Source organism: Cyprinodon tularosa, unplaced genomic scaffold (assembly GCF_016077235.1).
Source record: "Cyprinodon tularosa strain WSP-4 unplaced genomic scaffold, ASM1607723v1 ctg75, whole genome shotgun sequence".
Lineage (NCBI taxonomy): Eukaryota > Metazoa > Chordata > Actinopteri > Cyprinodontiformes > Cyprinodontidae > Cyprinodon > Cyprinodon tularosa.
The window spans coordinates 1483528-1511356 of NW_024039507.1; the positions used below are offsets into that span (position 1 = coordinate 1483528).

The window sequence follows — 27829 nt, forward strand, 5'->3', positions numbered from 1 at the left end:
AGATAAGATGTGCCCATATCCTGTGTATTTCTAAAGACACGAAGGCTGTCCTGATTAGATTACCTCCATACACACAGTGACATCCACCATATGAAGAAAGGCCTTCTACTTCGTCTAATCTGGCTAACAGAACAACAATGCACATGCTGTATAAAGAGTAACCCTAACATGTGTTACTGAAATAGTTAGAGAAAAAGTGTTAATTTTGTGGATTGCAATATAATATAAGACTATTATTTACTAAAATTCTAGTTAAAATTGAGACTTGGCTAACATTACATTTTGTTTTGATATATCTCACACATATATCACACACATATAAATCATGTGTGTGATAAAAGGTGACAAAATATGTCAGCAAGATGAGGGGTGAATTCTTCATAGAAACATGTAAGGTTACAACAGACTAAAGCACAAAAATATTTCTTACAAATTAAAAATATAGCATAAACATAGTAACGCACAATGTTTTCACAATTGCAAGAGTATATCCTTTATATTTTTCAATTGAATTTCTGAACTCCTCATACCTTTCAACAAGTGACATATAGTGCCCGTTTACATTTTGCCTGGTTAGACTGCACAGTGTGCTTATGTTGACAGCAACAATGCTTATCCTAATCTGTTTTGCACTGGTGACATTAAACAAGTAAGACCTTTTGGTGAACCCATTAATCTCACAAGGTCTGCCTTAATTGAGTCCGAAAAGGGCGTCCAAGTCTTGCTTTGCTGAGCGAGTTGAGACCTGTTTGCCATTGCATAACAAAATTGGGGGGAAAAAACTGGCATGATTTTGAAACACATGAGTATGACTAATACTGCCCAAGGTGTTTGTCTTTTTAATTTGTTAAAAGTGGAACCATTCAACTGTCATTTCTGTTTTTCACTCTCATTATTCGTTTCTTAAACCCCTCCTCTTTTCTCTGAGTTTTTTCAACAGACTATTATTACTGTTAGTAGGTTCATCTCTCCATGCAACTTTGCTGTTAGTTTGAAAGCAGGCATTTTGTCTTCACATTTATGATTTCTTCTTCCATCTCCTTGACTTAACTCTCTGCATTACCTTCAGAAATAGGTGAGTAATTTAACCCTAAAGTATAATTTTCAACTGTAAAAAGTTTATTCTTACTGGATTTCTTCAATGTGCATGCTGGAAAATTTACTTATGGTTGTTTCAATACTAACAGTATGATTATTTACTTTCAGTTTCAGTTTTTTGAAATGGATACCTTTGTGCGTGACAAACTAAAACAGTGGGGTCTCAATGAATTCATACAAAAATTTGAAGGTAAAGTATGGCAATGCATGACAGTTAATAAGTCTTTTGTGCATTGTATCCTCAGCATTAAGTGTTGTTTGGTGAATATCTTTAATGTTTCTTCATGATTTTTTCTATGTATATATTTTTTTAATTCATTAGAAAAACATTTTTAAACATGGTTGTCAAACATAAATAACTTTAGGGTCAATTGTTTTGCTAGGCCTTAGACATTGTTTCATTTTAGGAAATGCACACATTTTTGATTACATTGTCTAATCCTTGCTTGTTGTTATAACAAGTTTACTTGATTTTTGCCAGTAAATGGCACCAAAAACACTTCTAAATATTTGTATGGCTTATTTGAAAAAGACAGGCTTTGAGAACAGCTTTAGTTTCATTACATACATGTTTTTTATGTTGTTGAGGCAAACAACATAAAAAACAACGTAAATAACAGAATTTCTGAATCACAGATGAAGAAGTGGATAAAGACAGTCTTTATTGTCTGGAGGAGAAAGATATTTTAATATTGATACCAAAAGTGGGACCAAGGGCACGGTTTAAGGAGAAACTCAGGATGTTAAAGGTAAGATTGAAACATATCTATCTATCTACATCTAAATCTAACTATGCATCTATATGTATATATAAATGTATATATGTATTTTTTTTTTATTGTATATATAATCGTTAGGGCTGCAACTAACGATTATTTTGCAAATCGATTAATATGTTGATTCTTTTTTGATTAATAATCAGATATAAAAAGGCTTTTAAAAAAAGACTTTTTGTGAAATTAAACCAAGTGAAACTAAAACTTTTCCATTTGAGGTGTTATGGATAGAGCATACAAAACGATAAATGATTTTTTTTTTTTTTTTAGCTTAAATGCGAAATGTTGATATATTTTTCTACAATCTTGGTATAATTACTGCTCTAAGTGGGTTGCTCCGTCAGCTAAGGGCATGTTTTGGAGTCTCTAAACTTTTTAATGATAATTCCATTACTAAATAAAATATATATATATATATATATATATACAATATGACCTTTCTTTTTAGGAGGAGGAAAGTAAAAGAAATGATGGAGAACTTTGTCCTAAAATGGTAGGCCAAAGCTATTTCCACCATGAATGTGTAACAGACGTCAAACTATAAATATCTATGTATTTTCCTGAGCACATTAATGGTATAACTAAAATAACTCTCTCACCACAGTGCCAACAGCAAGAAAAAGATGCACCTGGTTTATCCAAGGTAAGGGGGTCTACGGTTAAAGTCTTTTACATTAGTATTTAGGAGCCCTTGCTCTCAGGGCTCTGAGTAAAATCTAGTACAATGATTTGCCTCCTGAACTTTCTTTGCCACTAAATAGCATTCATTATTATTTTTTTATTATTTGTTAATCAAGCTATTCTTTAAAGTCCTTATGAAACATTAGGGAACAAGTAGCCTCGTGAAAAACAGAACACAGCAGAGAGGTCAGTAATGAGACTGTGAAGCTCAAACATTCGCAGTTACTAATGTCTATGTCTGGTCACATCTTGTTATAGATCTACACAAAAGCAAGTTCTTTACTGGGAGATATAGAAAAAAACAAGCTTCAAAAAACAGAAATAAAATATAACAATATGTGTGATAATTAAAATGGAAACCAGAGTTAGTTACTGCTGTAGAAATCCATAAAGTCATTGTAAGCGCATAGTGCAGAATTACCTACAGTATATAGTTTTTACATATGCTAGGCAGATACTGATTATTTTGACATCAGTGTAACCAATCCCAGATATATGCTGTCCATATATATGGCCCAATATTTTAACCCAGTATTGCTTTTTCTTCCTCCATTTACATGATAAACTTGACACCATGATAACAAAGGTCACACAAGTATCAATTTAAATAAAAAGATTTATCATTTAGTATTTATCATTTACTAAAAATAATTTAGTAACAAATCAAAATAAACATTGTCAATCAATAAAAAATGGAGGGAGCAGCAATTTAGGCTATTCACATGATCTCATAGAACCGCCTCAGTCGTATCTAGGCCCACAGATAGTTCGTGATTGTCCCTCTTGCATTGTAGCATGGAATAACATAGCACAGACCACGCTTCAATATTGGGCATAGATCAAAAATATCACACTGCTGCGGGAGTATAACCAGCCCTTTACACCCAAGCTAAGAAGAAACTAACCACTAACGGAGTCACAAGTGGGGTGCTTGAGGAAAATAAATAAAAACTATATATATTAAAGTCTAAAGAAAAAGGAAAAAAAGAGAAACAAACACAGCATATGATGGATGAGGGATTGCGAGGGTTCCCCCTTCCTCAGCAGATGTCAGCTGGTTAAGGAAGCTGGTTAAGGAAATTTAACCACCACACTGTGTGTTCTGTAAGGTGCCCATTTTTTTTTTTTTTTTTCAGCCCCTATCCTCTTGCAATGATAAGAAAGACAAACAAGCCAGAGTTAGAGGTAGTGGTTCGTAACAAGTGGGGGCTTGTCCGAAGTCACAGACTTAATCAAAACCTACATTTTTAATATCAGGGTTTTGTTCTTTCCTGTAACAGTGGCTGACAGTGGTGAGAAATTATGGAGGAATTCAACATTGAAGAATTCTTAAAGGATGGTTGGAGAATGAGAGACTGGTAGCAAATGAAAAAAGGAAGAACAGTTAAAAATAGCAGAGTCCTTGAAGGTCCAGTATCCACCTGGTACAAAAAAGCTAATCTAATTGAAGCCTTAATAGGTACGTTTTCCCCTGGAAGTCTTGTGGAAACGAACCTCAAGGTTGTGGGGTTACATTTTGCACAATTGGAGTTGGAAAAAAAATTTATAAGGCAGAAAGCAGTACAGGAAGCTGCCACACTTGAGTAGGATAAAGAACGGATGAGCCAGGAATTTGAGTACAAACAGAAAGAGCTGGAGAAACATTCCACCTGCTGCGCTGATTCCTATCCCAGTGGTCGGAGAACCATGCAGTCGTGTTTTAATAAATTGTGTGGATCCCCTACCAAAAACAAAGCATGGACCAATATCTGTTAACAGTTATGGACATTGCAACACGTTATGTATATCTGGATGTGATAATAAATGAAAATACATAAGAAAAATATGTATAAAAAACATAACCATTTTTAAGCATTTTTATTTCTAAAAATGAAACTGAAATAGAATTTTCACAAGATGTAAGTGAAGGGACTTTACATGTGCAAACAATTCAATAATTTCATGATTTTTTTTTTTTTTACACTTTTCCATATCCCATTCTCCACCCTTACAAACATTATTTGCTGTGACATTCTTGTTTGGTTCTATTGTTTAACTTCCATAATGTGGGCTGGATGGGCTTTTCATGACATCAGGTGGGAATTTCATGCCAATTATACCTAAAGAATATATGTACCTAAAAGGCTTTGTACTGTTTAATGCTTACTTTACCTGCCATATTTTTTACAAATGTTTTCATGAGTGAACACTAGAAATATGTTATCTATAGAATCAACACCACCCTGAAGAAGAAACTCATTTGAAAGAGGTAATTTTCTTTTCACAGAATAATAGGGGGGGGGGGGGGGGGGGGGGGGGGGAATCTCCTTAAGAAGAATTCAAAACAAAAAATAAAATGCATAAATGAATTAATCTTCAGCCGAGACATAAAACAAATTTCTAAATGGCAAGATTTTATAATAGTAATAGTTTATGTAGGGCCCCAACCACACAAATACAAGCTCAGGCTTAAACACAAAAACACTTTATTTGATCGAGGTTGAAACTATATTGTGGAAATTAAGGCTGCATTCACACCACAGGCCTATATGCTCAATTCAGATTTTTTTGTGAAATCGAAGCTTACAGATCTGCATTTGTGTTGTAGTCTAAAGTAGGTTCTTGAACCCTGGTCCTCCAAACCACTGTCCTGCATGTTTTCGATATGAGTATCAGCTTCCCATGTGCCACCAGTTTGTTTTATTCAAGTTTGATGTTTGAAAGTAGGGAAAAACCTTGAATATGCAGAACAGTGAGTCCTAAAGTCATGAGTTTAAGAATGCTGATCTAGGGCATTTTTACTGTTTTGACCTGGTCTTTATTTAATAGATAAAGATTAATTCAGATCTGTTGTGTGTTTTTGATAATTTAAAATTCTTCATCCTTTTAAAATAATTTAAAAGGATGTGCTGTCCTTCTTTTACTATAATGCTATGCATTCCAAACCAATTTAAGGGGACTCCAATAAAATCATTTTAGGAAAAAGAATATCTAAATTTGATGTTGAAAAAATAATTTCTATGAAGCTTATCATTTATATTATCTCATAGCAAACTTATCATACTAAATTACGTGGCAGAGTGTCCTTAGTCCTAGACGTGGCTGACCGGGGTTCGACCTGTGGTCCAAACTGTAGTCCTTTGCCACATGCCTCTCCCCCTCTCTCATACCCCCTTTCCTGTCAGCCTACAGTCAGAAAAACAACCACTTGTGACGTAAAAAAAAAAATTGATATAAATGGATTTTGTATTGACTGCCATTTTTTTCAACAAAGACTAAAATAACATCTGTGTTCATCCTCAGACTTTACAATCCACCAGTGATACAAGTAAGAAATACACATATTTTACTGTTAAAAAACTTGTTGATAGTAATGACCAACAAATCTTTTTTTTTTTTATGATGACAAGGAAAGAGAAAGGATGCTTTCCAGAGTGATTCCAGCAAAGATCAACCGACAGAAAAAAAGAAACGCAAAACTGCCATCTCCTCAGGTGTTTCTTTGAGAATATTGAAAAAAATAGATAAACAATTATTCAGCCGATATTTTGGGCAAAAAGTGGTAAACTACCTGGAATACAGCTGACAAATTTTACCTCTTTGGTTAAAGAATATTGTATTTCTTAAAATATGGTTTTAATTTATGCTTTGACATTACATTTTTTTTTACTTTCACTTACAGATTTATCGATTTTCTTTAGTGTAAAAAACTTAATGGCAGAAGTCCAAGCAAAACTACATAACCAAGAGGACACAAAGGTTAACAATTTTTTAAAGTAAGTAGTTTTCTGTGTTCTTGGACAGTCTGCTCCAAAATCACAAATTATTTTGGTTTTGATTCATCAATAAGTACAATTATAATTATATATCTAATGTATATAATATATATATATATATATATATATATATATATATATATATATATATATATATATATATATATATATATATATATATAGAGAGAGAGAGAGAGAGAGAGAGAGAGAGAGAGAGAGAGAGAGAATTTTATGCTGATGAGTTGCAAAGGCATATTCTAAATAGCATTCTTAGTTTTTTTTTTTTTTTTTTTGGGGGGGGGGGGGGGGTCCTAACTTAAGTTTTCTGGCATCCTTATCCTAAATAACTATTACTTCAATTTGAAGAAACATGCTTTTAATTATATATTCTTTGTTAAGTGTTTTTGGTTCCATAATGTATTTGGTTGAAATGTACTTCACTTACAGTTTACCTCAGCATTTATGGCCTGGTTTCTTTTTATGCCTAACCTTCTTGAAATGAAAGAAAAATAGTTATCAGTGGAAAGTTTGTATCCTTCTTATGGCTAATATAATATTTAAACCCTTTTGGGGTTGAGTTCAAGTCAAAATATGACTGCTAAAAACCGTTGGTTTCAAAAATACACACATTTGTTACTTAAGCAGAAGTATAGATACTGCAGTTTAAAAACACTGTGGTAAAAGTTGAAGTATCAACCGCAGGCCGCTAATCCGTGACCTCTGCATTAAACCTAAGCCAAGAGTAACGAGTAACAGCTGTTTTAAAAATGTAAGGAATAGAAAGTACAGATACTTGTTTGAAAATGTAATGAGTAGAAGTCAGAAGTAGGAAGAAATATAAGTAATGGATTAAAGTATAGATACCAAAAAAGTGTACTTAAGTACAGTAACAAAGTATTTGTACTGTACTTCGTTACTTGACACCTCTGCTAAAAATTGACTTTGAATCAGACTTTACACTGATATTTATTCTAGGGCTGAAGGTAGTCAAACAGGGAAATAGAGTATTACCAAACTGACAAAACTTACTGACTGACATGTTATTTGCAAATAAAAACCACAGTATGGACTGCACAAACCAGAACCTAAAATTATTGACATAGTGCTAGACCAGACGATTAAGCAAGCGACAACTGCGGACACAGAGGCAGATTTAACAGTTTATTTCCTGGTTAAATGGAGAAGAGCTCAGTCAACTTACCGTATTTTCACGACCATAAGGCGCACCGTACTAAAAGGCGCACTCTCAATTATGTGTCCCATTTCTGTATTTAACACACACATGAGGCGCACCGGACTATAGGGCGCGTTTTTTATATACAGGTACATGTCCTCTACTACCTTTAAATACCTCTACTGCATATTTAAAAATACAGCAGGGGCAAAACTGAGTATGACTGTGCTTTATTCATGTATTTATTACAAAGTATTAATCAAACCTGGCAGCTGGCCGTGAGACAGACACATCGCAGATGACACAGCGCTGTGATTACTCCTAAATTAACTTAAAATCCTGAAACCTGCCGACGGAATATGTTCGCTTTTATTGCTGGTATCCTGGTGCCTGCAGTTTAAATTGTTTAGATAAAAAACACCTGCCAGCCGCCGCGGTGAGGCTGCTGTTGAAGGGATTTACTGTCGGTGCACCGCTGGTATGTGGGGGTCTGAGCGCCTCCGACAGAAATAGTATATGCAGGATAATAATCTGGATGAACTGACTGCAATTATTAAGTTTTCAGGTGGACTTTCTCACTTAAAAACATATTAAAACTACTTTTTTCCCACTGATCACAGCAAATATAGCTGCGAGATTTAGATTATTTAGATGAAAAAACACCTGCCAGCCGCCGAGGTGAACCCGGAGGAGACCTGCCCAGAGGCTGCTGTTGAATTAAGTTTTCAGGTAGAAAAATAGAGCGGGAGCAAAACTGAGTATGATTGTGCTTTATTCATGTATTTATTACAAAGTATTAATCGAACCCATCAAAGTCATCATCCTCTGTTTCTGAATTAAACAGCTGCGCTAAATCAGACATGCCAATTTCCCCTTCTTCGCTGTCAGAGTCACTTTCAGTGCAGCGCGGCTCCTCAGAAATAATGCCGGCTTTTGCGAAAGCTTGAACAACAGAGCCAGCAGACACGTTAGTCCAAGCATCAACAATCCATCCGCAAACGGTGGCGTAACTTGCCCGGCGCTGCCTTCCACTTATCCTGGAACTGTGGTCTCTGTCGGCCATCCATCGCTCCCACGCCGCTCGCAGCCGTACTTTGAACGGCCGGTTCACACCGATGTCGAGCGGTGGAAGTTCCTTTGTCAGACCCCCCGGGATAACGGTGAGCACAGCGTTCATTTGATTCACCTTTTTTTCACATCGGCTGTGAGATGGGCACGCAGCGATGGTGATGCGTGGAAAAAAGCACCTGGTCTCCTCACATACACCTGCCTGCATCATCTCCTCATCCATCCAGCCCTTTCATTTGTGTTATATCATATGTCATCAGAGCGCTGTGTCTGTCTCGCTGTCAGCTCCCAGATCAGCTTCTCTGATTGGTTGATGCGGCGCGTCCAGCAGCAAAACTTCAATTTTTCCATCTCGAGCAGCAGCGGCACGACGCGCTGCGCCTGCTGCTCAAAACGCGCTGCGGGACCTTTTGCTGCGCCTATACGCGCGTCAACCATTGACTTTGCATGTAAACTCGCTGCTTCTGCTGCACCTGCTGGGTCCGGTTCACACCGATGTCGAGCGGTTGAACAGCGAGCACAGCGTTAATTTGTTTCCCCATGTTTTTCACATCAGCTGTGAGATGGGCACATGGAGTTACATATTAACAGCAATGGTGATGAGTGGAAAAAAAAACACCTGGTCTCCTTACATACAGCCACTCTTTCATCATCTCCTCAATGAGGTGGTCACAAAAGTCGCAGTTACAACACACATAAGGCGCACCGCACCAAAGGGCGCACCGCACATTTTGAGGGAAAAAAAAGACGTTTAAGTGCGCCTTATAGTCGTGAAAATACGGTAGACAAAACCAGGGAGAGAGAGAATCTGAGTTTTGGATCCTTTTCGAGAGGATGGTCCTGTGTTGGATTGAGGGTGGACAGGCAGGCTGATTGTTCCCGTAAGGGGTCACCGGAGAGGAGACAGTTCCAGAGGAGCAATTAGATGGAGGAAACGGACCTGATCCTGGTGAGCATCTGATCTGGTTCTGTGGAGGACGAGAGCAAGGAGAGATTAGAGGAGACTCTGGGAGCTTAGTTCACTAACAGAGCTTGACCTGTTTTACCACTGAGAGAGCGGAACCAACTGGTAGCTTGCTCCAGGAAACTGCTCCAATATAAAGGCCCCCCACTGATTGTCATCAAGGAGTAACAGCTGGAACCCATCAAGCCTGCCAACCTGAAATTAAGCAGAAACACAAAGACCTAACAATTTTATGATAAAATTGTTTTAAATTATTTCTATTTTGGATAAAATCTTAATGCTACATAATTTGTGTGTACAATCAAATACTTAATAATATATTTGCTATGTTTTTATTTGTCTAATGTTTACAAATGAAAAACATTGCACTGTGAACATTTTCAAAGAGTAATCAGTTTCAAAGATATAAACCTTAATTATGTACTTAAAAAAATCATCCATATTTAATATGCATGCATATATAAAAGTAATTCAATCTGAAAAACTCACAGAGAGAGAAAGATGCAATTAGAAGAGTTTATTGATACAATAGTTTGAACTTTGGCGCTCAGGCCTCGGCAGGAAACATAAACGCTGGTTTATACTTTAATGCAGATAAACTGATGTATGAGAATAAGGATATTCCCCCCGGGCCTGAAACTGGTGGTGGAGTTTAGATAGGTGAAGTTTGGTTAATCCATAGAGGCTGGTATACAGGGTGATGCTTGAGTTAGATGTCACTGAATGAACAAAGTTGCATAAACTGTCCATGAAGAGCAAGCATGAAGCGACTGTGGAGAGAAAAAACTCCCCTTTGGGAAGAAATCTCTGGCAGAACCAGGCTCAACGTGGCGGTCTTCTGCCGGACCGTTTAAAGTGACAGGGAACTCCATGAAAGTCTGGAGGGAGTACACACTGGAGGTGAGGTTGAAGGAGCATCGAGGAGGAGTCGGATGAGCTTACTACAATGGTGGAGAAGGGGATGGAGGTGGGTTGTCTGAATCAAAGTCCAACATAGGAGCGATGGATCTTGCGCTTGTTGAAGAGCAGGCCTAGAGATGATTTGGAGTGGCTTTAAGTAGAGTGCTGGAAGATGATTGGGCATCGAGGAAAGTGGCTTGAAGCGGGTTGGCTGCGTCGGAGGCGGATCAGCCTCAGATTGAATGGAAGTAATCAGAGTTTCTTCAGTTGAATTTCCGCCTTAGCTTCATTTCAATCTGAAAAACTCACAGAGAGAGAAAGATGCAATTAGAAGAGTTTATTGATACAATAGTTTGAACTTTGGCGCTCAGGCCTCGGCAGGAAACATAAACGCTGGTTTATACTTTAATGCAGATAAACTGATGTATGAGAATAAGGATATTCCCCCCAAAAATTGCCGAGGTACAGGCCTGAGTGCCAGCATATGCAGAAAGCGGAGGGAGAAGGATGAGTACAGAAGGACTTCATTATGCACAGGCTGATACACGTGATAAATGAATAATCATGACAGGGATCATAGCAGTGAGCATGGCAGAGAGAAAATAAAGGAGTTTTGCAGAATGCCTAGCAGGGTGCATTGCAGGAAGCATAGAAACATTGCAGGGAGCATTGCAGGAAGCATAGGAACATGCAGGGAGCATAGCAGAAAGCAAGGCAGGAAACGACAGGGGATGTGGCGAGGAAGCAGGTTGGAAACACACAGGGAGCAGGCAGGGAGCAAGGCCAGGGACCACAGGGAGCATGGCAGGGAACAAGGCTGGGGACCACAGGGAGCATGGCAGGGAACACACAGGGAGCATGACAGGGAACAAGGCCAGGGACCACAGGGAGCATGGCAGGGAACACACAGGGAGCATGGCAGGGAACAAGGCCAGGGACCACAGGGAGCATGGCAGGGAACACACAGGGAGCATGGCAGGGAACAAGGCCAGGGAGCATGGCAGGGAACAAGGCCAGGGAGCATGGCAGGGAACAAGGCCGGGGACCACAGGGAGCATGGCAGGGAACAAGGCAGGGGACCACAGGGAGCATGGCAGGGAACACACAGGGAGCATAGCAGGGAGCATGGCAGGGAACAAGGCCAGGGAGCACACAGGGAGCATGGCAGGGAGCACACAGGGAGCATGGCAGGGAGCACACAGGGAGCATGGCAGGGAGCACACAGGGAGCATGGCAGGGGGCACACAGGGAGCATGGCAGGGAGCAAGGCCAGGGACCACAGGGAGCATGGCAGGGAGCACACAGGGAGCACACAGGGAGCATGGCAGGGAGCACACAGGGAGCATGGCAGGGAGCACACAGGGAGCATGGCAGGGAACACACAGGGAGCATGGCAGGGAACACACAGGGAGCATGGCAGGCAGGTAAAGTGGCAGGGATCACACGGGGAGCGTGGCAGGGCGCATGGCAAGGAACATGACTCACGGGGAGCATAGCGGGAAGCGTAGCAGGAAACACCCAGGGAGCATGGCAGAATGCAAGGCAGGGAATGAGGCAGGGAACACACAGGGAACATAGCAGGGTGCGTGGCAGGGAGCAATGATTTAGCAAAGATGAGAATATATTTTAAACCACCACCAGTATTCGAAGTTAGCTTACCTTACAGACAGAGAGAGCGTTGAGCTGCTAAGATTGAAGAGTGTTCAGGGCGGATATGGGATTTATAGGCTGAAAAAGTCTATCGGCCCAACTGCTGGAGAGAAGCCACAGAGACACCACGAGCAGCTGTTTGTGGCTGCCCCTATCCTAAATGAGTGGCTGGAATAATGACTGGATGAAAAGCCACAGGATTCTAATAGTATTCTGAGATGGTCTGGAACCAGCATGGTGATGCGGGAGAACCCTTGCGCGTGACGAAGTGGCTTGAAATGAGGGAAAAACTTTTGGCGCTTTGAACAGATTAAACATGGTAATAAACGGGCAAAGGGGCCATCTGTACGTAAGATAGAAATAAAACAAGGGCCTTTCCTTTAGAATGATTCAAGATATTTGTAAGATCGATGTGGAAACGAAGATCCGAAAGAGACAAATGCCGGGAAGGATCGAAACGACTATTAGTTGAAGTGAAGCTAAACCTGATTTATGTAGAAACTGGAGGAAGTAAGTACGAACGAAGAGAGTGGGTTAGTTAAGGATGAGTTCTTCTAGCGGATGAACGGGGGTCTGAAGGAGATCGGCAGAAGGACGAAGATGTGGAAGGTCTGAAATTTAAAACGAGAAAGAGCATCAGCAGCATGGTTAGAAAGACCAGGAACGTGTCAAGCAGAGATGATGGAGTTGTAAGAGACTGCTTGCCAAGTTATGCCTCTAATGAATGGCATGAGAGATTGAGAGGAGGAGCGACCTTAGAGATGGCGTCAACGACTGCCATGTTGTCGCAGAAGTGGATATGCGCATTCTCCTCCAAAGCGGGCCCCACAGACGGCAAGCTACGGCTAAAGGTAAACCTCGCATAGCGCAAATGACTGAGAACTAGTAAAAGAGGGAGCCATGAACCAGCAAACACCTGTCCTGAAAGAAACCCCCCAAAACCTACGGATGGGGCAGCATCCGTGAAAAATTGGAGCGTGTCAGCGTTTGAATGATGCCATCGAAAATAATTTGCCCTTCCATTTACAAGAAGTCTAGCCCAGAAGGAAGGATCGGAACGGCAACCTTCGTCCAGAGAAACCTAATCTAAGAGAGAGGGAACAGAGTTAGCTAGGTCAAGCAGTCGGGAAATGAAGGAACGACCATGATGCGCACAGCAAAATAAGGTGACCAAGCAAAGAAGCAACTGACGTTTGGAAATAATTGATGCAGAGCTATAAGACTGAGAAATCTCACGAATCTGAGACAGCTTGTCCGCGGGCAGGGATGCCATCATGGCCACTGAAACGAGAGCTATGCCTAGAAACACAATTTGTAACAGGGCCGATGGTTTTTCTTCGGACAGGGGAACACCAAGTGGTTAAGAGCTTTAGTTTAAGGAGTGACGAACTGGGCTAATGGAGGGAGGATCTATGCGTAGGAAACCATCCTGAGATGAAGAACGCATGGCAAATGAGTAACATTAAGGAGAATCCAACACAGAGCTTCTGAGATTGTCAAACAGACAATGACTGCTCCTGCAGCAAAAGGTGAGACGGACAGCAAAGTAGAACAGAGACTTCCATTTAGCTCCGAACAGGAGCCATTGAGAAGGATGAATGAAAATAATTTTGTCTGCTTTGGCCAGCCAGGCCCCTTGGCCGGTGGTCTTAATGAGAGAAAATAGCGTGGTCTACAGAAGCGTAGTGAAGAGAAAAGGAGGAAAGAGGGAAGAGGCTATTTATGGAGGAGTGACGGCCAGAATGAGGGGCAGATAAGTCCAATATGAGCCTCATTTTCCCGGAATATAGCGGTTAGCTACCACTAGGGGGCTCACACGAAAGGGAGCAGACAGAGAATGTTTTGAAAGGACCAATCGTGAAACTCTTGGACACAACTTGTGAAGCAGCTGATCTACGACGTCTGGTTCTTTAAAGCAGATTGGAGATTAGGGGAGACATGGGTGAGGGGGGGTGGGGGGGGTGGTGGTGCAGACTCCGAAATGAAAACCTTGAGACAGACCGGTAAGAATGAAGTTGACGAAAGTGTGGTCGGATGATGGGTAAGATAAATTGCCAATTCAGAAATAATGATGGGAGTAGAAGATGACGGGCTATTAATGTTTGAAGGTACGATTTCTCATGAACAGAACACAACGGGGATAGATGGACTTGGGATGCGCATCCTAGCAAAGCTGCAAATGTGGCGAAACTGCAATTAGGAAAGGTGCATGTACTTTCATTAAACTTATTACAGATGGGTCTGGAATTGAATATCTGGACGTTTCTACCAGAGTCTGTGGGCTGGGCAAGTGTAGAAGAGAACGGAGGAGGAATAGATTGAATGCTAGACTTAAAGGGTATAGATGGGCAAAACGCCCTCGGATGATTTGAAACAGCTGTAATGTCACCTGCTGAGGCGACTTGATGTTCAACTTCACAGGAGGGGAGGGTGAGTGAAACTAAATTAATATATTTCCCATATATAATATTGCAACAGGCAAGGAGAAACGTTAGAATACATAGAAATATATAAACTGCCTGGATGGAAAGGGCGGGGGAAGCATAATGAGCAGAATGAAAAAAAAAAGAAAAAAGAAAATTATAATAGAAACATGGTTAGATACGTCTTACCTAGAGCTGGCTCAGGGCGGGCGTAGGGAGTGTGAATGTAGGAGGAGGAGGGAGGGGATCCCGCTGCGAAGCTGAAGGCAGTGATGACGTGGCAGTGTGGGGAATTCCCAAGGCTTGGACACGTGCAGACAGAGTCTGAACGGAGCGATTTAGAGAGTCCAGGGTGGAGCATAGAGAAGCCGAAAACTGGTCAACTGCGGGAGGATTGTGGAAGGGTGGAGCCGCTATGGATTGAGAAACTGACATGGTGGGAACATCTGAAGAAGGACCTGGGTTTGCGTCGGAACGGAGAGAGGGACCGGGCGCTATGGCGGCTGGAGCTGGGACGTTCTCTGCTGCGTTTGCATGACCGCTTACGAACCCTGGAGCGGAGTGCGGAGGACGGAGATGAGAGAGCGGCTAGACGGGAACTCCTTCGAGCCGGAGGATTGGAGGTAAGTTGATTTGTCTGAATCAAAGTCCGACATAGGAGCGATGGATCTTGCGCTTGTTGAAGAGCAGGCCTAGAGATGATTTGGAGTGGCTTTAAGTAGAGTGCTGGAAGATGATTGGGCATCGAGGAAAGTGGCTTGAAGCGGGTTGGCTGCGTCGGAGGCGGATCAGCCTCAGATTGAATGGAAGTAATCAGAGTTTCTTCAGTTGAATTTCCGCCTTAGCTTCATTACAAAGCTATGCTTTAAAGTTTACCCTATGGAAGTAAATCTGTGTTGCTAGGATTTGAATTAAAAATACCACTGAAATTTAAATGTTGTATGTTTGTACTTACTGTTTCAGTGTTAAAATATATTCGGAACACATTTTTGGCCTAAAAAAAAAATCGTCATTATTTCTACACAGTTGAAATTTAATTTGTTATTTACTCTAAAAGCTAAAAATTCACATTACTATTTCAAAGTGATTACATTTTCAATACTTATTTTTCAGTTTAATTTTTCAGTGTTAAAAAAATCTGCATTTAAAAAAAACTCAACCTTTCAAAATTCAAACTCAATATTTTCAGCCTCCTGAGATTCAACTGGCTCTATTTCACTGTCTTAAATTCGGCGTCTAAATTCAGTGTAAAAAGGGAAGGGGTTACTTCAGGTCACCGATTTAACTTTCAGTGCCATTTTTAATTCAAATCCCAGCGACACAGATTTACTTCCATATTACCCTAAGCTTTTACTTGAATTTGAAAGGTTGTTCAAGGTTTAAAAGTTTAGTTTCTGAACAGGACTAAAATAATGAATCTGGAGACGGAAAAAAGAGAGCTGGTTGGAGTCTTTGGGAAAACAGGAGCTGGAAAGACATCTTTGATAAATGCTGTCATTGAAGAGGAAAGGCTTTTACCATCTGGAAGTCTCAGTGCCTGTACCTCAGTCATGATCAAAGTGGAGGCTAACAGGCTCAACCAAAAATATGAGGCAGAGATTGAGTTCATCACAAAAGAGGTAAACTATAGATATATTTTTCTTTCTTTTGAAATACTTTTCAAATACATTTCTTTCACACCTTCATAATAAAATCACCCCTTTTTCAGGAGTGGGAAGATGAATTGAGCAACAGAGATCAGTTTCTTAAGGATAACGAAGATCAGGAGAAAGATGAAGAATATAATGATGAATATCATGATGTTGTTGAAAAACTGTCTGCAATTTATGGGGAAGACTGGAAATGGAAAACTACTGAGCAACTCATGGATCACAAATACTTCAGGGAAATTCCAGAATTTCGTCAGTCGATACGAAAAACCTTGACATGTGAATCAGTAAGAAAAATATATGTTAATTATTTGTCTAATGTTTAGTGACAGATGGTTTACATGATTATAGTAAGATCTGCTAAGATTCATATTGTGGAGCAGTAATAAGGTCACTAACCGTGACTAGGGGCAGAGCTTTTAAAGTATGATTTAACAAAAAAATATATTCCATTTAGGAAGCTGGTGGACTGCTTTTTGGCATGGTGTGAAAACTATCATCTTGTATTTAACAGGAGATTATTGTCATTTTTAGAATGAAACTAGAACAGAACAAACATTATTTGTTATTTAAACCTTAACAAGCTTATAAAGAAGTATTCAACTGGAATATTTAAATTAGTGGTGCTGAATGGGGAAAAAATTCAAATTGGGCTATTAGATTGTCCATATAGTGGTCAAAACTGGTAGTTTATAATTTCTATTCATTGGTTTTGCTAGAAGAGAAAAACATTTTAGACCTTGACATTGACCCTTCCCAATAGTCACAAATAAAGGAAAACATTTTAACTATGCAGAGCTCTAAGAACAATTTAAGGTTTTGTGAATCAGTGTTCCTGTCTACATATAAGCTAATTTTACACGACTGTGGACTCTCTGACAGTCTTCCAGGCAAGAAAGGATGCCTTGTTCTAAAACAGACTTTTTCACAATGCATACAATTTTTTTTTGTTGTTTTGCAGGCTGAAGCTCTATCTGCAAAGATGATCAAATACACACGAAGTGACACTAAACAAGAAGGAGATGAGGTTGTAAAAAGGTGGTATTGGCCACTGGTGAAGTGTGTCACTGTCAGGGTGCCACATACAAATTTTCTACAACACGTCACACTTGTGGACCTTCCAGGAAATGGGGACCGAAACAAAAGCAGAGATGAGATGTGGAAAGGGGTAATATATACTTCATTATCGAGGTGTTGACTGAAGGTCTGATTATTATTATATGCTGTCACTGATAGTACTAGTTGTTATTATAGAAGTAGAGGTATTTATTACTATGTATATGTCACCTTAGATTGTTGGAAACTGTTCAACTGTGTGGATTGTATCTGAAATCAACCGAGCAGCAGCAGAAAGAGAATCCTGGGATATCCTAAAAAGTGCAAGCAGCCTTCTTGGAAATGGAGGGGAATGTCGGCACATCCACTTTATCTGCACCAAGTCTGATGTTATTGAATATTCACATAATGAGTAAGTTAGCTATTACATTTAATCCAATACAATCCACCATATTTATATACTGTAGCACATTTAAACTACAAAATGTTCCAAAGTGCTGCACACGCAACTATAACCATTACCTCCACCCCTGTAACCATTACCTCCACCCCTAAAACAATAAATATAAATAAAACAGTTTAAACAATAAATACAATAAAATAATTACAAAGCCACAGGGGACTACACAACTTATGCAATGACGAGATTTAAAACACACCACAGTGGGAGCCATATGTATATTGAGGGGCAGAGCATTCCACAGCTTTGGACGGACAACAGAAAACGCTCTGTCCCCTCTGGTTTTCCGATTTATCTTAGGAGCCACAAGCTTTAGCTTGCTTTCAGACCTCAAAGCAAGCAGGTGACGGTAATTTTGGATGAGGTACGCGATGTACTGAGCTGCCAGTCCATTCAAAAACAAAAAATTTTTTTAAATCAATTCTAAACTTAACAACGAACCAGTGCAAATCATGCATAACTTGCTCAAAAAGATTAAAGCATAGAAACAGCTTAACTTTGGATAAAAGACAAGTGTGATAAAATCCTGATTTTAAACTGCCATTGATCTGTTTATCAAATTTAAAATTGCTATCATGATGATGTCAAAGCTGATGACTTTGGGACACAAGTAATGTCTGAGTGATCCCAAATTTACGTGGGCAGATCCAACCTAATTCAGCTTTAAAACACCTCTTGGTTAACCAAGCCTTGACCTCACCTAGATAGTTGAGCAGGCCTGTCAGGGGGCTTGGCAATAGGCATGTAAATTTGACAGTCATCAGCGTAGAAGTGGTAAGACATGCCATGCTTCTTAAAAATCTCCCCATGTGGGAGGAGGTACAAAGCAAAAAGAATGGGTCCCAGGATAGATCCCTGGGGAACTCCACAGTGATGTGGGGCAGAAGATGAGGTGGAGTCTCCCAGCCTGACTGAGAAGGACCTCTCTGACAGGTAAAACTTAAACCACTGCAAAGCAACCCCCCTGACACCTACACAATCTCTTAGGTAGTTTAAAAGAATTGTGTGGTCAACTGTGTCAGAAACAGCCATCAGGTCTAAAAGCACTAAAATGTCAGAGCCTCCGTCATCTGTCATTAAAAGCAGGTCATCAGAAGCCTTTAAGAGTACAGATTCAGTACTGTGCAAAGCTTTGTAAACCGCCTGAAACGGGTCTAAAGTACCATTTTAATCTAAAAAAAGGTTGCAAATGTACAAAAACACATTTCTCTAACACAAATTGGGTAATAATTTGCCAAATTTGCATGGTCATGGCTAGGCTAGGGCTAGGCATAGCACCAGAAGCCAACCTGACAGAAAGGCCAATGGTGTCCCAAACCTTTTTTTAAAAAAATAGGAGGGAACAGGTGTGTGGGACAGGAAGAGGGTTTTAGTTTTTTATCTATCCCTATGAACACAGACAATGACACAGACTGAAACTGACAAAAAACAGCTGAGCACTGAGTGGACACTGAGCAACACAATGAAGAGATAGATATGTTGGCCCTAATAGCAGAAACCTTCTCATTAAAAAAAGAGAGGGATTTTTCACAAGTTTTCCTTGTCATCTCAGATGTAGTGGACTGATTTGGATTGAAAACAGAACCCACGCTTACTGACATAAGTCAAGATCAAGTGCAAAAAATACTGACCGTGTCAATTTTAACTTGACTTTGATATTATCTCCAGTGCTCTCTAAGAATCACCTCCAAGTGATTCCTCTTCCACCTATCCTCCACTCACGCCGAGCTGTGTTGTAGTGTCATTGAGCAACGGTTTGGCTTAGGACAAATGGCTCTAAGAGGAGCAACACTGGCAGGTGGAAATAAAGAGTTGCTCCATGTCCATGAATGCAGCGGATTTTAGATGATCCAGAGAAGATGCAGTAAAAGAAAAAGAGGAGAAAAAACAGCAAATTAGGTCCAAAGTAAGAACAAACATGACAGGACTGTAGTCAGAGAACAAGTTATCCCCAAGAACGACATTGTTAATGGGAAAACCACTGGAAAACACAATTGTTGCCCAACACATGTGCTTGTGCACTTGTGTTGGACCAGTGACTTGTTGTGTAAAATTAAAAACTTCCCCCAAGTCTAAAAACTCACTGGTTATGGGCTTAGAAGGGCAACATACATGCACAAACCTTGTCATAACTCGTGAGCACAAAGGCAACAAATTCAGAAAAGTCTTTAATACACAACTGGGTAGACTTACCGTATTTTCACGACCATAAGGCGCACCGTACTAAAAGGCGCACTCTCAGTTATGTGTCCCATTTCTGTATTTAACACACACATAAGGCTATAGGGCGCGTTTTTTTATATACAGGTACATGTTCTCTACTACCTTTAAATACCTCTACTGCGTATTTAAAAATACAGCGGGGGCAAAACTGAGTATGATTGTGCTTTATTCATGTATTTATTACAAAGTATTAATCAAACCTGGCTGCTGGCCGTGAGACAGACACATCGCAGATGACACAGCGCTGTGATCGCTCCTAAATTAACTTAAAATCCTGAAACCTGCCGACGGAATTTGTTCGCTTTTATTGCCGGTATCCTGGTGCCTGCAGTTAAAATTATTTAGATGAAAAACACCTGCCAGCAGCCGCGGTGAACCTGGAGGCTGCCCAGCCTAGAGGCTGCTGATGAAAGGATTTCTGCTGTCGGTGCACCGCTGGTATGTGGGGGTCTGAGCGCCTCCGACAGAAATAGATAATCTGGATTAACTGACTGCAATTATTAAGTTTTCAGGTGGACTTTCTCACTTAAAAACATATTAAAACTACTTTTTTCCCACTGATCACAGCAAATATAGCTGCAAGATTTAGATTATTTAGATGAAAAAACACCTGCCAGCCACCGCGGTGAAGAGGAGGAGACCCGGCCCAGAGGATGCTGTTGAATTAAGTTTTCCGGTAGAAAAATAGAGCGGGAGCAAAACTGAGTATGATTGTGCTTTATTCATGTATTTATTACAAAGTATTAATCAAACCCATCAAAGTCATCATCCTCTGTTTCTGAATTAAACAGCTGCGCTACATCAGACATGCCAGTTTCCCCTTCTTCGCTGTCAGAGTCACTTTCCGTGCAGCGCAGCTCCTCAGAAATAATGCCGACTTTTGCGAAAGCTTGAACAACAGAGCCAGCAGACACGTTAGTCCAAGCATCAACAATCCTTCTGCTAACGGTGGCGTAACGTTCCCGGCGCTGCCTTCCACTTATCCTGAAACTGTGGTCTCCGTCTGTCATCCATCGCTCCCACGCCGCTCGCAGCCTAACTTTGAACGGCCGCTTCACACCGATGTCGAGCGGTTGAAGTTCCTTTGTCAGACCCCCCGGGATAACGGCGAGCACAGCGTCCATTTGATTCACCTTTTTTTTTTCACATCGGCTGTGAGATGGGCACGCAGCGATGGTGATGCGTGGAAAAAAACACCTGTTCTCCTCACATACACCTGCCTCAGCCAGGCTTTCATCATCTCCTCATCCATCCAGCCCTTTTCATTGGCGTTAATATCATATGTCATCAGAGCGCTGTGTCTGTCTCGCTGTCAGCTCCCAGATCTGCTTCTCTGATTGGTTGATGCGGCGCGTCCAGCAGCAAAACTTCAATTTTTCCATCTCGAGCAGCAGCAGCGCGTTGGCAGATGCTTAAATGCACCTGCTGCTCAAAACGCGCTGCGGGACCTTTTGCTGCGCCTATACGCGCGTCAACCATTGACTGCATGTAAACTCGCTGCTTCTTCTGCACCTGCTGCGTCCGGTTCACACCGATGTCGAGCGGTTGAACAGCGAGCACAGCGTTAATTTGTTTCCCCATGTTTTTGACATCAGCTGTGAGATGGGCATGCATGGAGTTACATATTAACAGCGATGGTGATGAGTGGAAAAAAAACACCTGGTCTCCTTACATTCAGCCACTCTTTCATCATCTCCTCAATGAGGTGGTCTCAAAAGTAGCAGTTACAACACACATAGGGCGCACCGCACCAAAGGGCGCACCGCACATTTTGAGGGGAAAAAAAGACGTTTAAGTGCGCCTTATAGTCGTGAAAATACGGTAATCTGACTTGTTAGCACCACAAATAGTACACAAATGCACTGTTTCCCTTATTTTTAGCAATTCTTGAGAATAATACACCAGCTGGTCCTTGAGACAGATGATGAAATGAGCATAAAACAAAAAAAAATTGAGCAGAGCCAAGCGGCGTACCAGACATTCAACGGTTTCAATTTAGACACGTGCTGTTAAACATTCCAAAATGTGTAACATATATACTATTATTGCTTATTTTTCTCCAGAGCTGCTGTGTTGGATTCTATACTCAAAAGAAACATGTCAGCCAAAGAATCTGTGAGAAAAGAATTCAACAAGCTAGACAGAGTTAAGGTGAGCTTTAATGGGTTAAAAAAAAATCCAACAGCAAAATAAGCCACTTCTAGAAACAGGATACAAACATAATGCCTATTAACCTTTATTGTTTTAGAAACATTTCAATGAAGGCTGTTTCCAAGTGTTCACGGTGAGCTCCAAAGAGTTTGTCAAGAGGAAATATCTAAGTCCAGAATACACTGGTAGGATAAGTATCCCTTTTTTGGGTGATAAAAACTTAAGAATTATGTTTATAAAGAGTACCACTATAAGTTGAATTTTGTTTTCACAGAAATCCCCAAGCTTCAGGAGTTTCTGCAAAATCTCAATGACTGTCACTCAGAAACATCGAACTACTTTTCTGGAGCTAATGGGATCCTCTCTTTGATTCAAGGAGCAAAGTCAAGGAATATGGTAAGATTTAGGCCCTTAAGTTTTTTTCTGGTTAAAAAAAAAACACCTTCCAAGTTCCACTTCTCCTAACCTTATTAAGGTTAAGTAGAAATCCATATAAGAACTGTCTTAAAACTGATAAACTCAATATAACAATTTTGTCCTTATCCAAACTGCCATAGGAAACTGTGGCCTGACCTGAAAAGTTATTTCAAATTATTTGAACACCTTTTTTTTCCTGATGAAAACAGAACCAAACATCATTAGAGATCTAAGTCAGAACACTGAGAGGTGAAGCAGTTCCGTATTAAACCCAGTGATTCATTCTGTTTTGTTCTGACAAACCTGGGGCTGAAGCTAGAAGACACAAAATACATTCGAGAGGACAGAGAAGGAGAACATCTGCTTTTCGAGGTTACTTCTTTTGAAGTAAAGTTTGATTGGAATCAGTCTTATGCCATCAAAAGCCTTTTAATGAGACAGTTGCTGCTAAACTTTGGCTGCATAGTCGGTAGTACAGTTGCCTTGCAGCAAAAAGTTCATATTCAAAACCCAGCTTTAATGTCCTTTTTAAGGGTACCATCATTTTTATCTAGGCCTGTTTCAGCATGGCTGAAAATCAATTTCTGATTTGTTCTTGTTCTTAGAATCATATCTAATTACCTTTGTCTTATCTTATTACTTTTTCTTTCAATAATTGAAGGGTGCCAACAATTCCTTTATGTATAATAGTCTGGAAATGTCGCTTATTTATAATATGGATGTTATTTAAGTGACTAAAATGTGTGCATTGAAATAGGTAAATGTAGTTTAAGTAAAAAGAATGAAGAGAAGATGAAAGCTACAGCAACATGACTTGATAAACACAGTAAGAGCTACTCATACTACACATTTTTTCTACCTCATATTTTTATTTCCTTTTCAGGGTGGAGAAAACAAAGATGTTTGTAAAGAACTGGAGAGAAACCTTAGCCAACAAAGTGACTTGATCAGATATGCAATGATGGAGAATTACAAAATGTTTGAAAAGTGCCTACAAGAAGGAGTCGAAAAATCCAAAGATTCATTTGAAAAAATCTTGAAGAACTTTCTCTATCCTCCAGTATGTTTTTGGATACTAAAAACTTAGTAAACAGTACTTTGTATTTATTTATACTCTAAAATTTTTGTATTTCTTCAGAGAAAGAGTGGACGTGGTTTTCATAGACAACTAAGAAAACTGGTCGAAAATAAAGGGGTCCTGAAACTAAAACGTGGGCGGGAAAAAAACTTCAACACAAAGTTAATTTCACTCTTGACAGATAGCATTGATGAGGAATTCAGAAAAACTTTCCCGTAAGTATTGTACTTTATAAGCTGCTTAAATTAAGAGAATGTTTATAATAAATGAGTTTACTAATTTAATGTATGTATACAGTGTAAGATAATCAGAAAATACATTTAAATATTTCAGGAATGACGGAAAATGTGGTCCAATCTACGGAGTAATCAATGAATTTTCACTTGATGTTGAAGGGCTAAAACAGAAGTACAGTGATGTTGAACTACAGCTGGTATTTCTGAAGAATGAGGTAACTAATGGGGAATAGGGCTGGGCGATATAGAAAAAAAGCGTATCGATAAAAAAAAATGCATATTGATCGATATTGATAATTATTGAAAAGATTTGAAACCATATTTTATGTGCAGCTCTGCCTGGACATTTTATGATATTGCTAAATGATTTAATTTTAATAAAGGACACAAAAGCAGACTTCGAATTAAATCTTTATTTTACCAACTTTTTTAACCATACTCAGAATTGTTTTAAAGAAAAATAACTTAAGAGACCTGAGTTATATTATTAAATACTGACAAAGAATAAACTAAAGTGACCAGAAAAGTGACCAATATAAATATAACAAATAAATAAATGGACAACCTGAACCTGGTTCAGCTTAGTTTCCTGCTTTAACCTGAGTTATTACTTTGAAGTTGCTGCCCCCTCAGCATTTTTCTCTCAATTGTTAGAACTACATGGGAAACTGCCCAGAACTGAAAATATATATATTTTTGCCCGAAGATTCCTCGGAGGAGAGCCGCGCCGGGGCCTACACAGCTCGTACTCCTGCGGGTGTGAGCGGCTGAGATAATAAAAAAAAGTTGGTTGTGTTATCAGACTTCGTTTTCACTGGTTCCCTACATATTTTACAGATGACTGTGGTTTGTTTTTTTTCGGACTTGCCATGACCAAAATACTGCCAAACTGGCGAACTACAAAAACCCTTCTTTGGAACAATTTCCTCCGCCTCTCCTTGCTGCGACATCTTCATGTGCTCTGTGTTGTGGTTTGAGAGGGCGGCGCTTTGTGACGGCGTGCCTGGGTCCGCGATTGTGATTGGTTGGGAGGAAGTAGTGACTAGCATAAACCTACATGCTAGGCTACAATGAGAAGGAAGGAAAACTGCATGTCTTTATCGAACTTTTATCAACTCTCTTTTTTTCTATTGCACCACACGTCTATCGATCGATATATATCGTTATTGAATTATCGCCCAGCCCTAATGGGGAAAGTATTATGTTCATGTCATTCAGCAGATAAATGTTTTTTTTACAGACCAACAACATGTACAATTAATACAATTTGCCCAAAAGTCTGTTTTTTTTTTTTTAAACAGTTGTTTACAGCTTATATTTTTCTTAGGAAGAACAATTAAAGACAAAACTGACCAAACTTGTTCGTAACGGTAAAAAAAACATCTACAACAGTCTAGCAAAGACAGCTGAGGAAAACCTGCTGGAATGCTATGACAGTAAGATTAACTGATATATAAATTCACAAAAGTTCCTTGTTATTTTACATTTGCAATAAATTTCAACATTCTCTTTTGCAGAAGCAGCAGGATTTTCAGGAACTGGTTTACTGCAGAACATGAGGGAAACTATAGAGAGACATGTCCATAAATCAAATAACATCCTGTTTGAAAAGGCTAAAGATGAAATGTTAGATCTGCATAGCAGTTTGAGGGTATGTTACATATTGAAATAAATACAAAGAATGTTTTCTTTCATATCAAATTATCAACTGCTACCATTGTCACTTGTGCAATGATCTTTCCCAATGCTGAGTGCATTGATTATTCTGTAAGAGACCAGTTTACTCTGTGAATCTCCTTTTTGAAATACATTAGTATCAGTCATACATTTAACCACTGATTTTTATTTATTCACTGGATTGTACTCCAGATGAGTTAGAGGAACTGTTACCAGCGAATACAGAAAGTTTTGAGAGTCTGACCATGACAGAGAAGCTATAGTTGGATAAGTCCTAAAACAAGCCTCTACATTAAACCACACAGATAAATAAAGGTCTCAGAAAACCAGATTAACTTTGTATTCTACTTTGAAACAAATGTTTTACTGCAATAAATAACACAAATTCAAATGCCAACTTAGACCGAGATCTTGGCGACTCTGGAGAGTACCATGAAGGAATCAATTGAGCTCTCATTCAAGATAGATAAGGACTCAATTCCAGGTAAAGTACCCATTCTTAAAATAATATTAATAAACTTTCAATAAAAGTCTAAGAAGTATGTCAGCAAAACTTTATGTGTAGACGTTTCAGAAGAACTTACCAGGGTTCAACAACTCCATGAAGAGTTTCTGAAAAGCAGCTGAAAAAGGTAAAGTTCTTGGAGATGGCATATTTAAAAAGTTACTCTGCTGTTTACTTTTATCAAAGCTTCTAGTTATATTATTTTCTTTGTTCAACAGCTTTCTTTGATCCCAGAATGGTCATGATGACATGTTGGATCTAGGGTTGTTCAAGATGAGGGTGCCTTCACTGAGAATTAATTGTTTGCCACAATTGTTTTTGTCATTATTGGTTTAAAGTGTTTTACAATCAATTTAAGTGTGAAAAAATGTTTAGGAAAGAGAAAAAAATATTTTTTTCCTGATGAATATAAAGAAGTAGTAGCCTTTTTCACATTAGATTCTGATAGAAAAATTTAATACTGATGAAGTGAGGGGAAAAAACGTATGTACTATTATTCAATCCAATCAGCAATGTTTTTGGTGTAATTTTTATTGTTCGTAATTTAGGATTTAAGGAAATTTATTCATTCAATATTTTGTATCCAACTCTTTTTCTTTGGTTCATGTAATGGTAATAAAATCATCTGATCTAATATCTTTTTTTTTTTCTTGGTAAGAAAATAAAGTACCGACTGAGTGAATTACCCTCAACCTCCTTTATTTAACAGGATTGAATAGTTAAATACCTTTTCCCCACTAAACTCTACAACTTTAATATATTGTTGCGCCATATGCCATGATCATACTTTCTGGACATTGGGAACCAGTGTCCATATTTCATCTTGACATGATGATGTGGATTCAGCTGTGAATCTATGCAACCCCCCATCTGTTTGAGGACAGACAAAATCACAGAGCACATAAGATTATTTTCTCTCTTTGCCTCAAGGATAAGTCAGAAGCTTTCAGAACCAAACTGCTGCAAAACAGACCTTTTGCAACACATTTCTGTTGAGTTTTAGCACTTATAGAGCTAGACTGGATGAGAAGCCTGCCCTGGGTGTGAAACACTGAGACAAAGAGGACCCCCTGGAAACCCCTGCCTGTTGCCCTGACTGCTGAGCTGCAGCTGGATTAAACTCAAGCTTTCCAAACTGACGTGGAAAAAAGCTTTGCAGGTCTGGCATAATTTGGGACAGAACAAACAATATGTCTATTGATGATGTTGATCCTTTCATGAGTTTACTGATGAGTAAAGACAACGCTAACAGAATGGACTGCATGCTACACTATGCTATACAGAAACATGTGTTGAGCTGTTGTTGAAGCTTGGACAACCTTTATTTCACTAAGGGTTAAACACTAATATAACATTTGTGTTCATGTGTTCCTCATAGGTTAATTACATTTCGATTACCAAGTATGACCAAGAGTCATTAATGGAATCCTCATGTCTGTTCGCTGCTAGATATTTCAAAGAGGGTTAAGAATCATTAGACTAAAGGTTATTGGTTCTTGATTAAGAAAATCATTTAATAAAACATTATTACACCACATTATTACACCACTTAAATCGGTAATTGAAGTACCGGGAGCAAACTCCTTAAGTAGTCTGGAGCTGATGAGGAACAGGTGCAGGCAATCAATCAGTGCAACCCAACCAACCATGCTCTCAGATGACCTCTGGATGATGGTCTTGAAAACTGCAGAAGAAAATAGAACATACTCCCAGATCCCAACACAGGGAATATAAAATATGTAGTTATCAACATATAACTGGTGGATTTGATAAAATTAAACCACATCCCACTATTAAAAAAAGTAGAAAATTATTTTGCCAGATGGAAATCCCTACCATATCACTTTTTGGTACACAGGATAGCTTCAATAAAAATTGCTCTTGCCAA

The 27829-nt window shown here is 39.4% G+C and overlaps 1 protein-coding gene across 4 annotated transcripts; it reads left to right on the top strand.

The window, feature by feature from the left end:
- The first annotated feature begins 933 nt into the window (after positions 1 to 933).
- On the top strand, positions 934 to 26565 carry LOC119773204 (nuclear GTPase SLIP-GC-like). Of its 4 annotated transcripts, XM_038270091.1 has the most exons (23): positions 935 to 1075; positions 1207 to 1288; positions 1735 to 1847; positions 2323 to 2367; positions 2479 to 2517; positions 5838 to 5862; positions 5945 to 6028; positions 6217 to 6310; positions 15892 to 16108; positions 16198 to 16425; positions 17100 to 17306; positions 17431 to 17606; positions 21941 to 22028; positions 22126 to 22213; positions 22303 to 22424; positions 23329 to 23505; positions 23584 to 23738; positions 23857 to 23974; positions 25087 to 25195; positions 25277 to 25410; positions 25839 to 25920; positions 26002 to 26068; positions 26160 to 26565. In XM_038270091.1, the coding sequence occupies exons 2-22, from the start codon at positions 1222 to 1224 to the stop codon at positions 26061 to 26063; spliced, it is 2430 nt and encodes an 809-aa protein (XP_038126019.1). In that variant the 5' UTR covers positions 935 to 1075; positions 1207 to 1221; the 3' UTR covers positions 26064 to 26068; positions 26160 to 26565. The 4 variants fall into 4 exon arrangements, 3 of the variants coding, with proteins under 3 accessions (XP_038126019.1, XP_038126020.1, XP_038126021.1); XM_038270092.1 differs by lacking the exon at positions 1207 to 1288 and having other exon boundaries at positions 942 to 1075; XR_005279361.1 differs by lacking the exons at positions 25087 to 25195; positions 26002 to 26068; positions 26160 to 26565 and having other exon boundaries at positions 934 to 1075.
- Positions 26566 to 27829: the final 1264 nt, after the last annotated feature.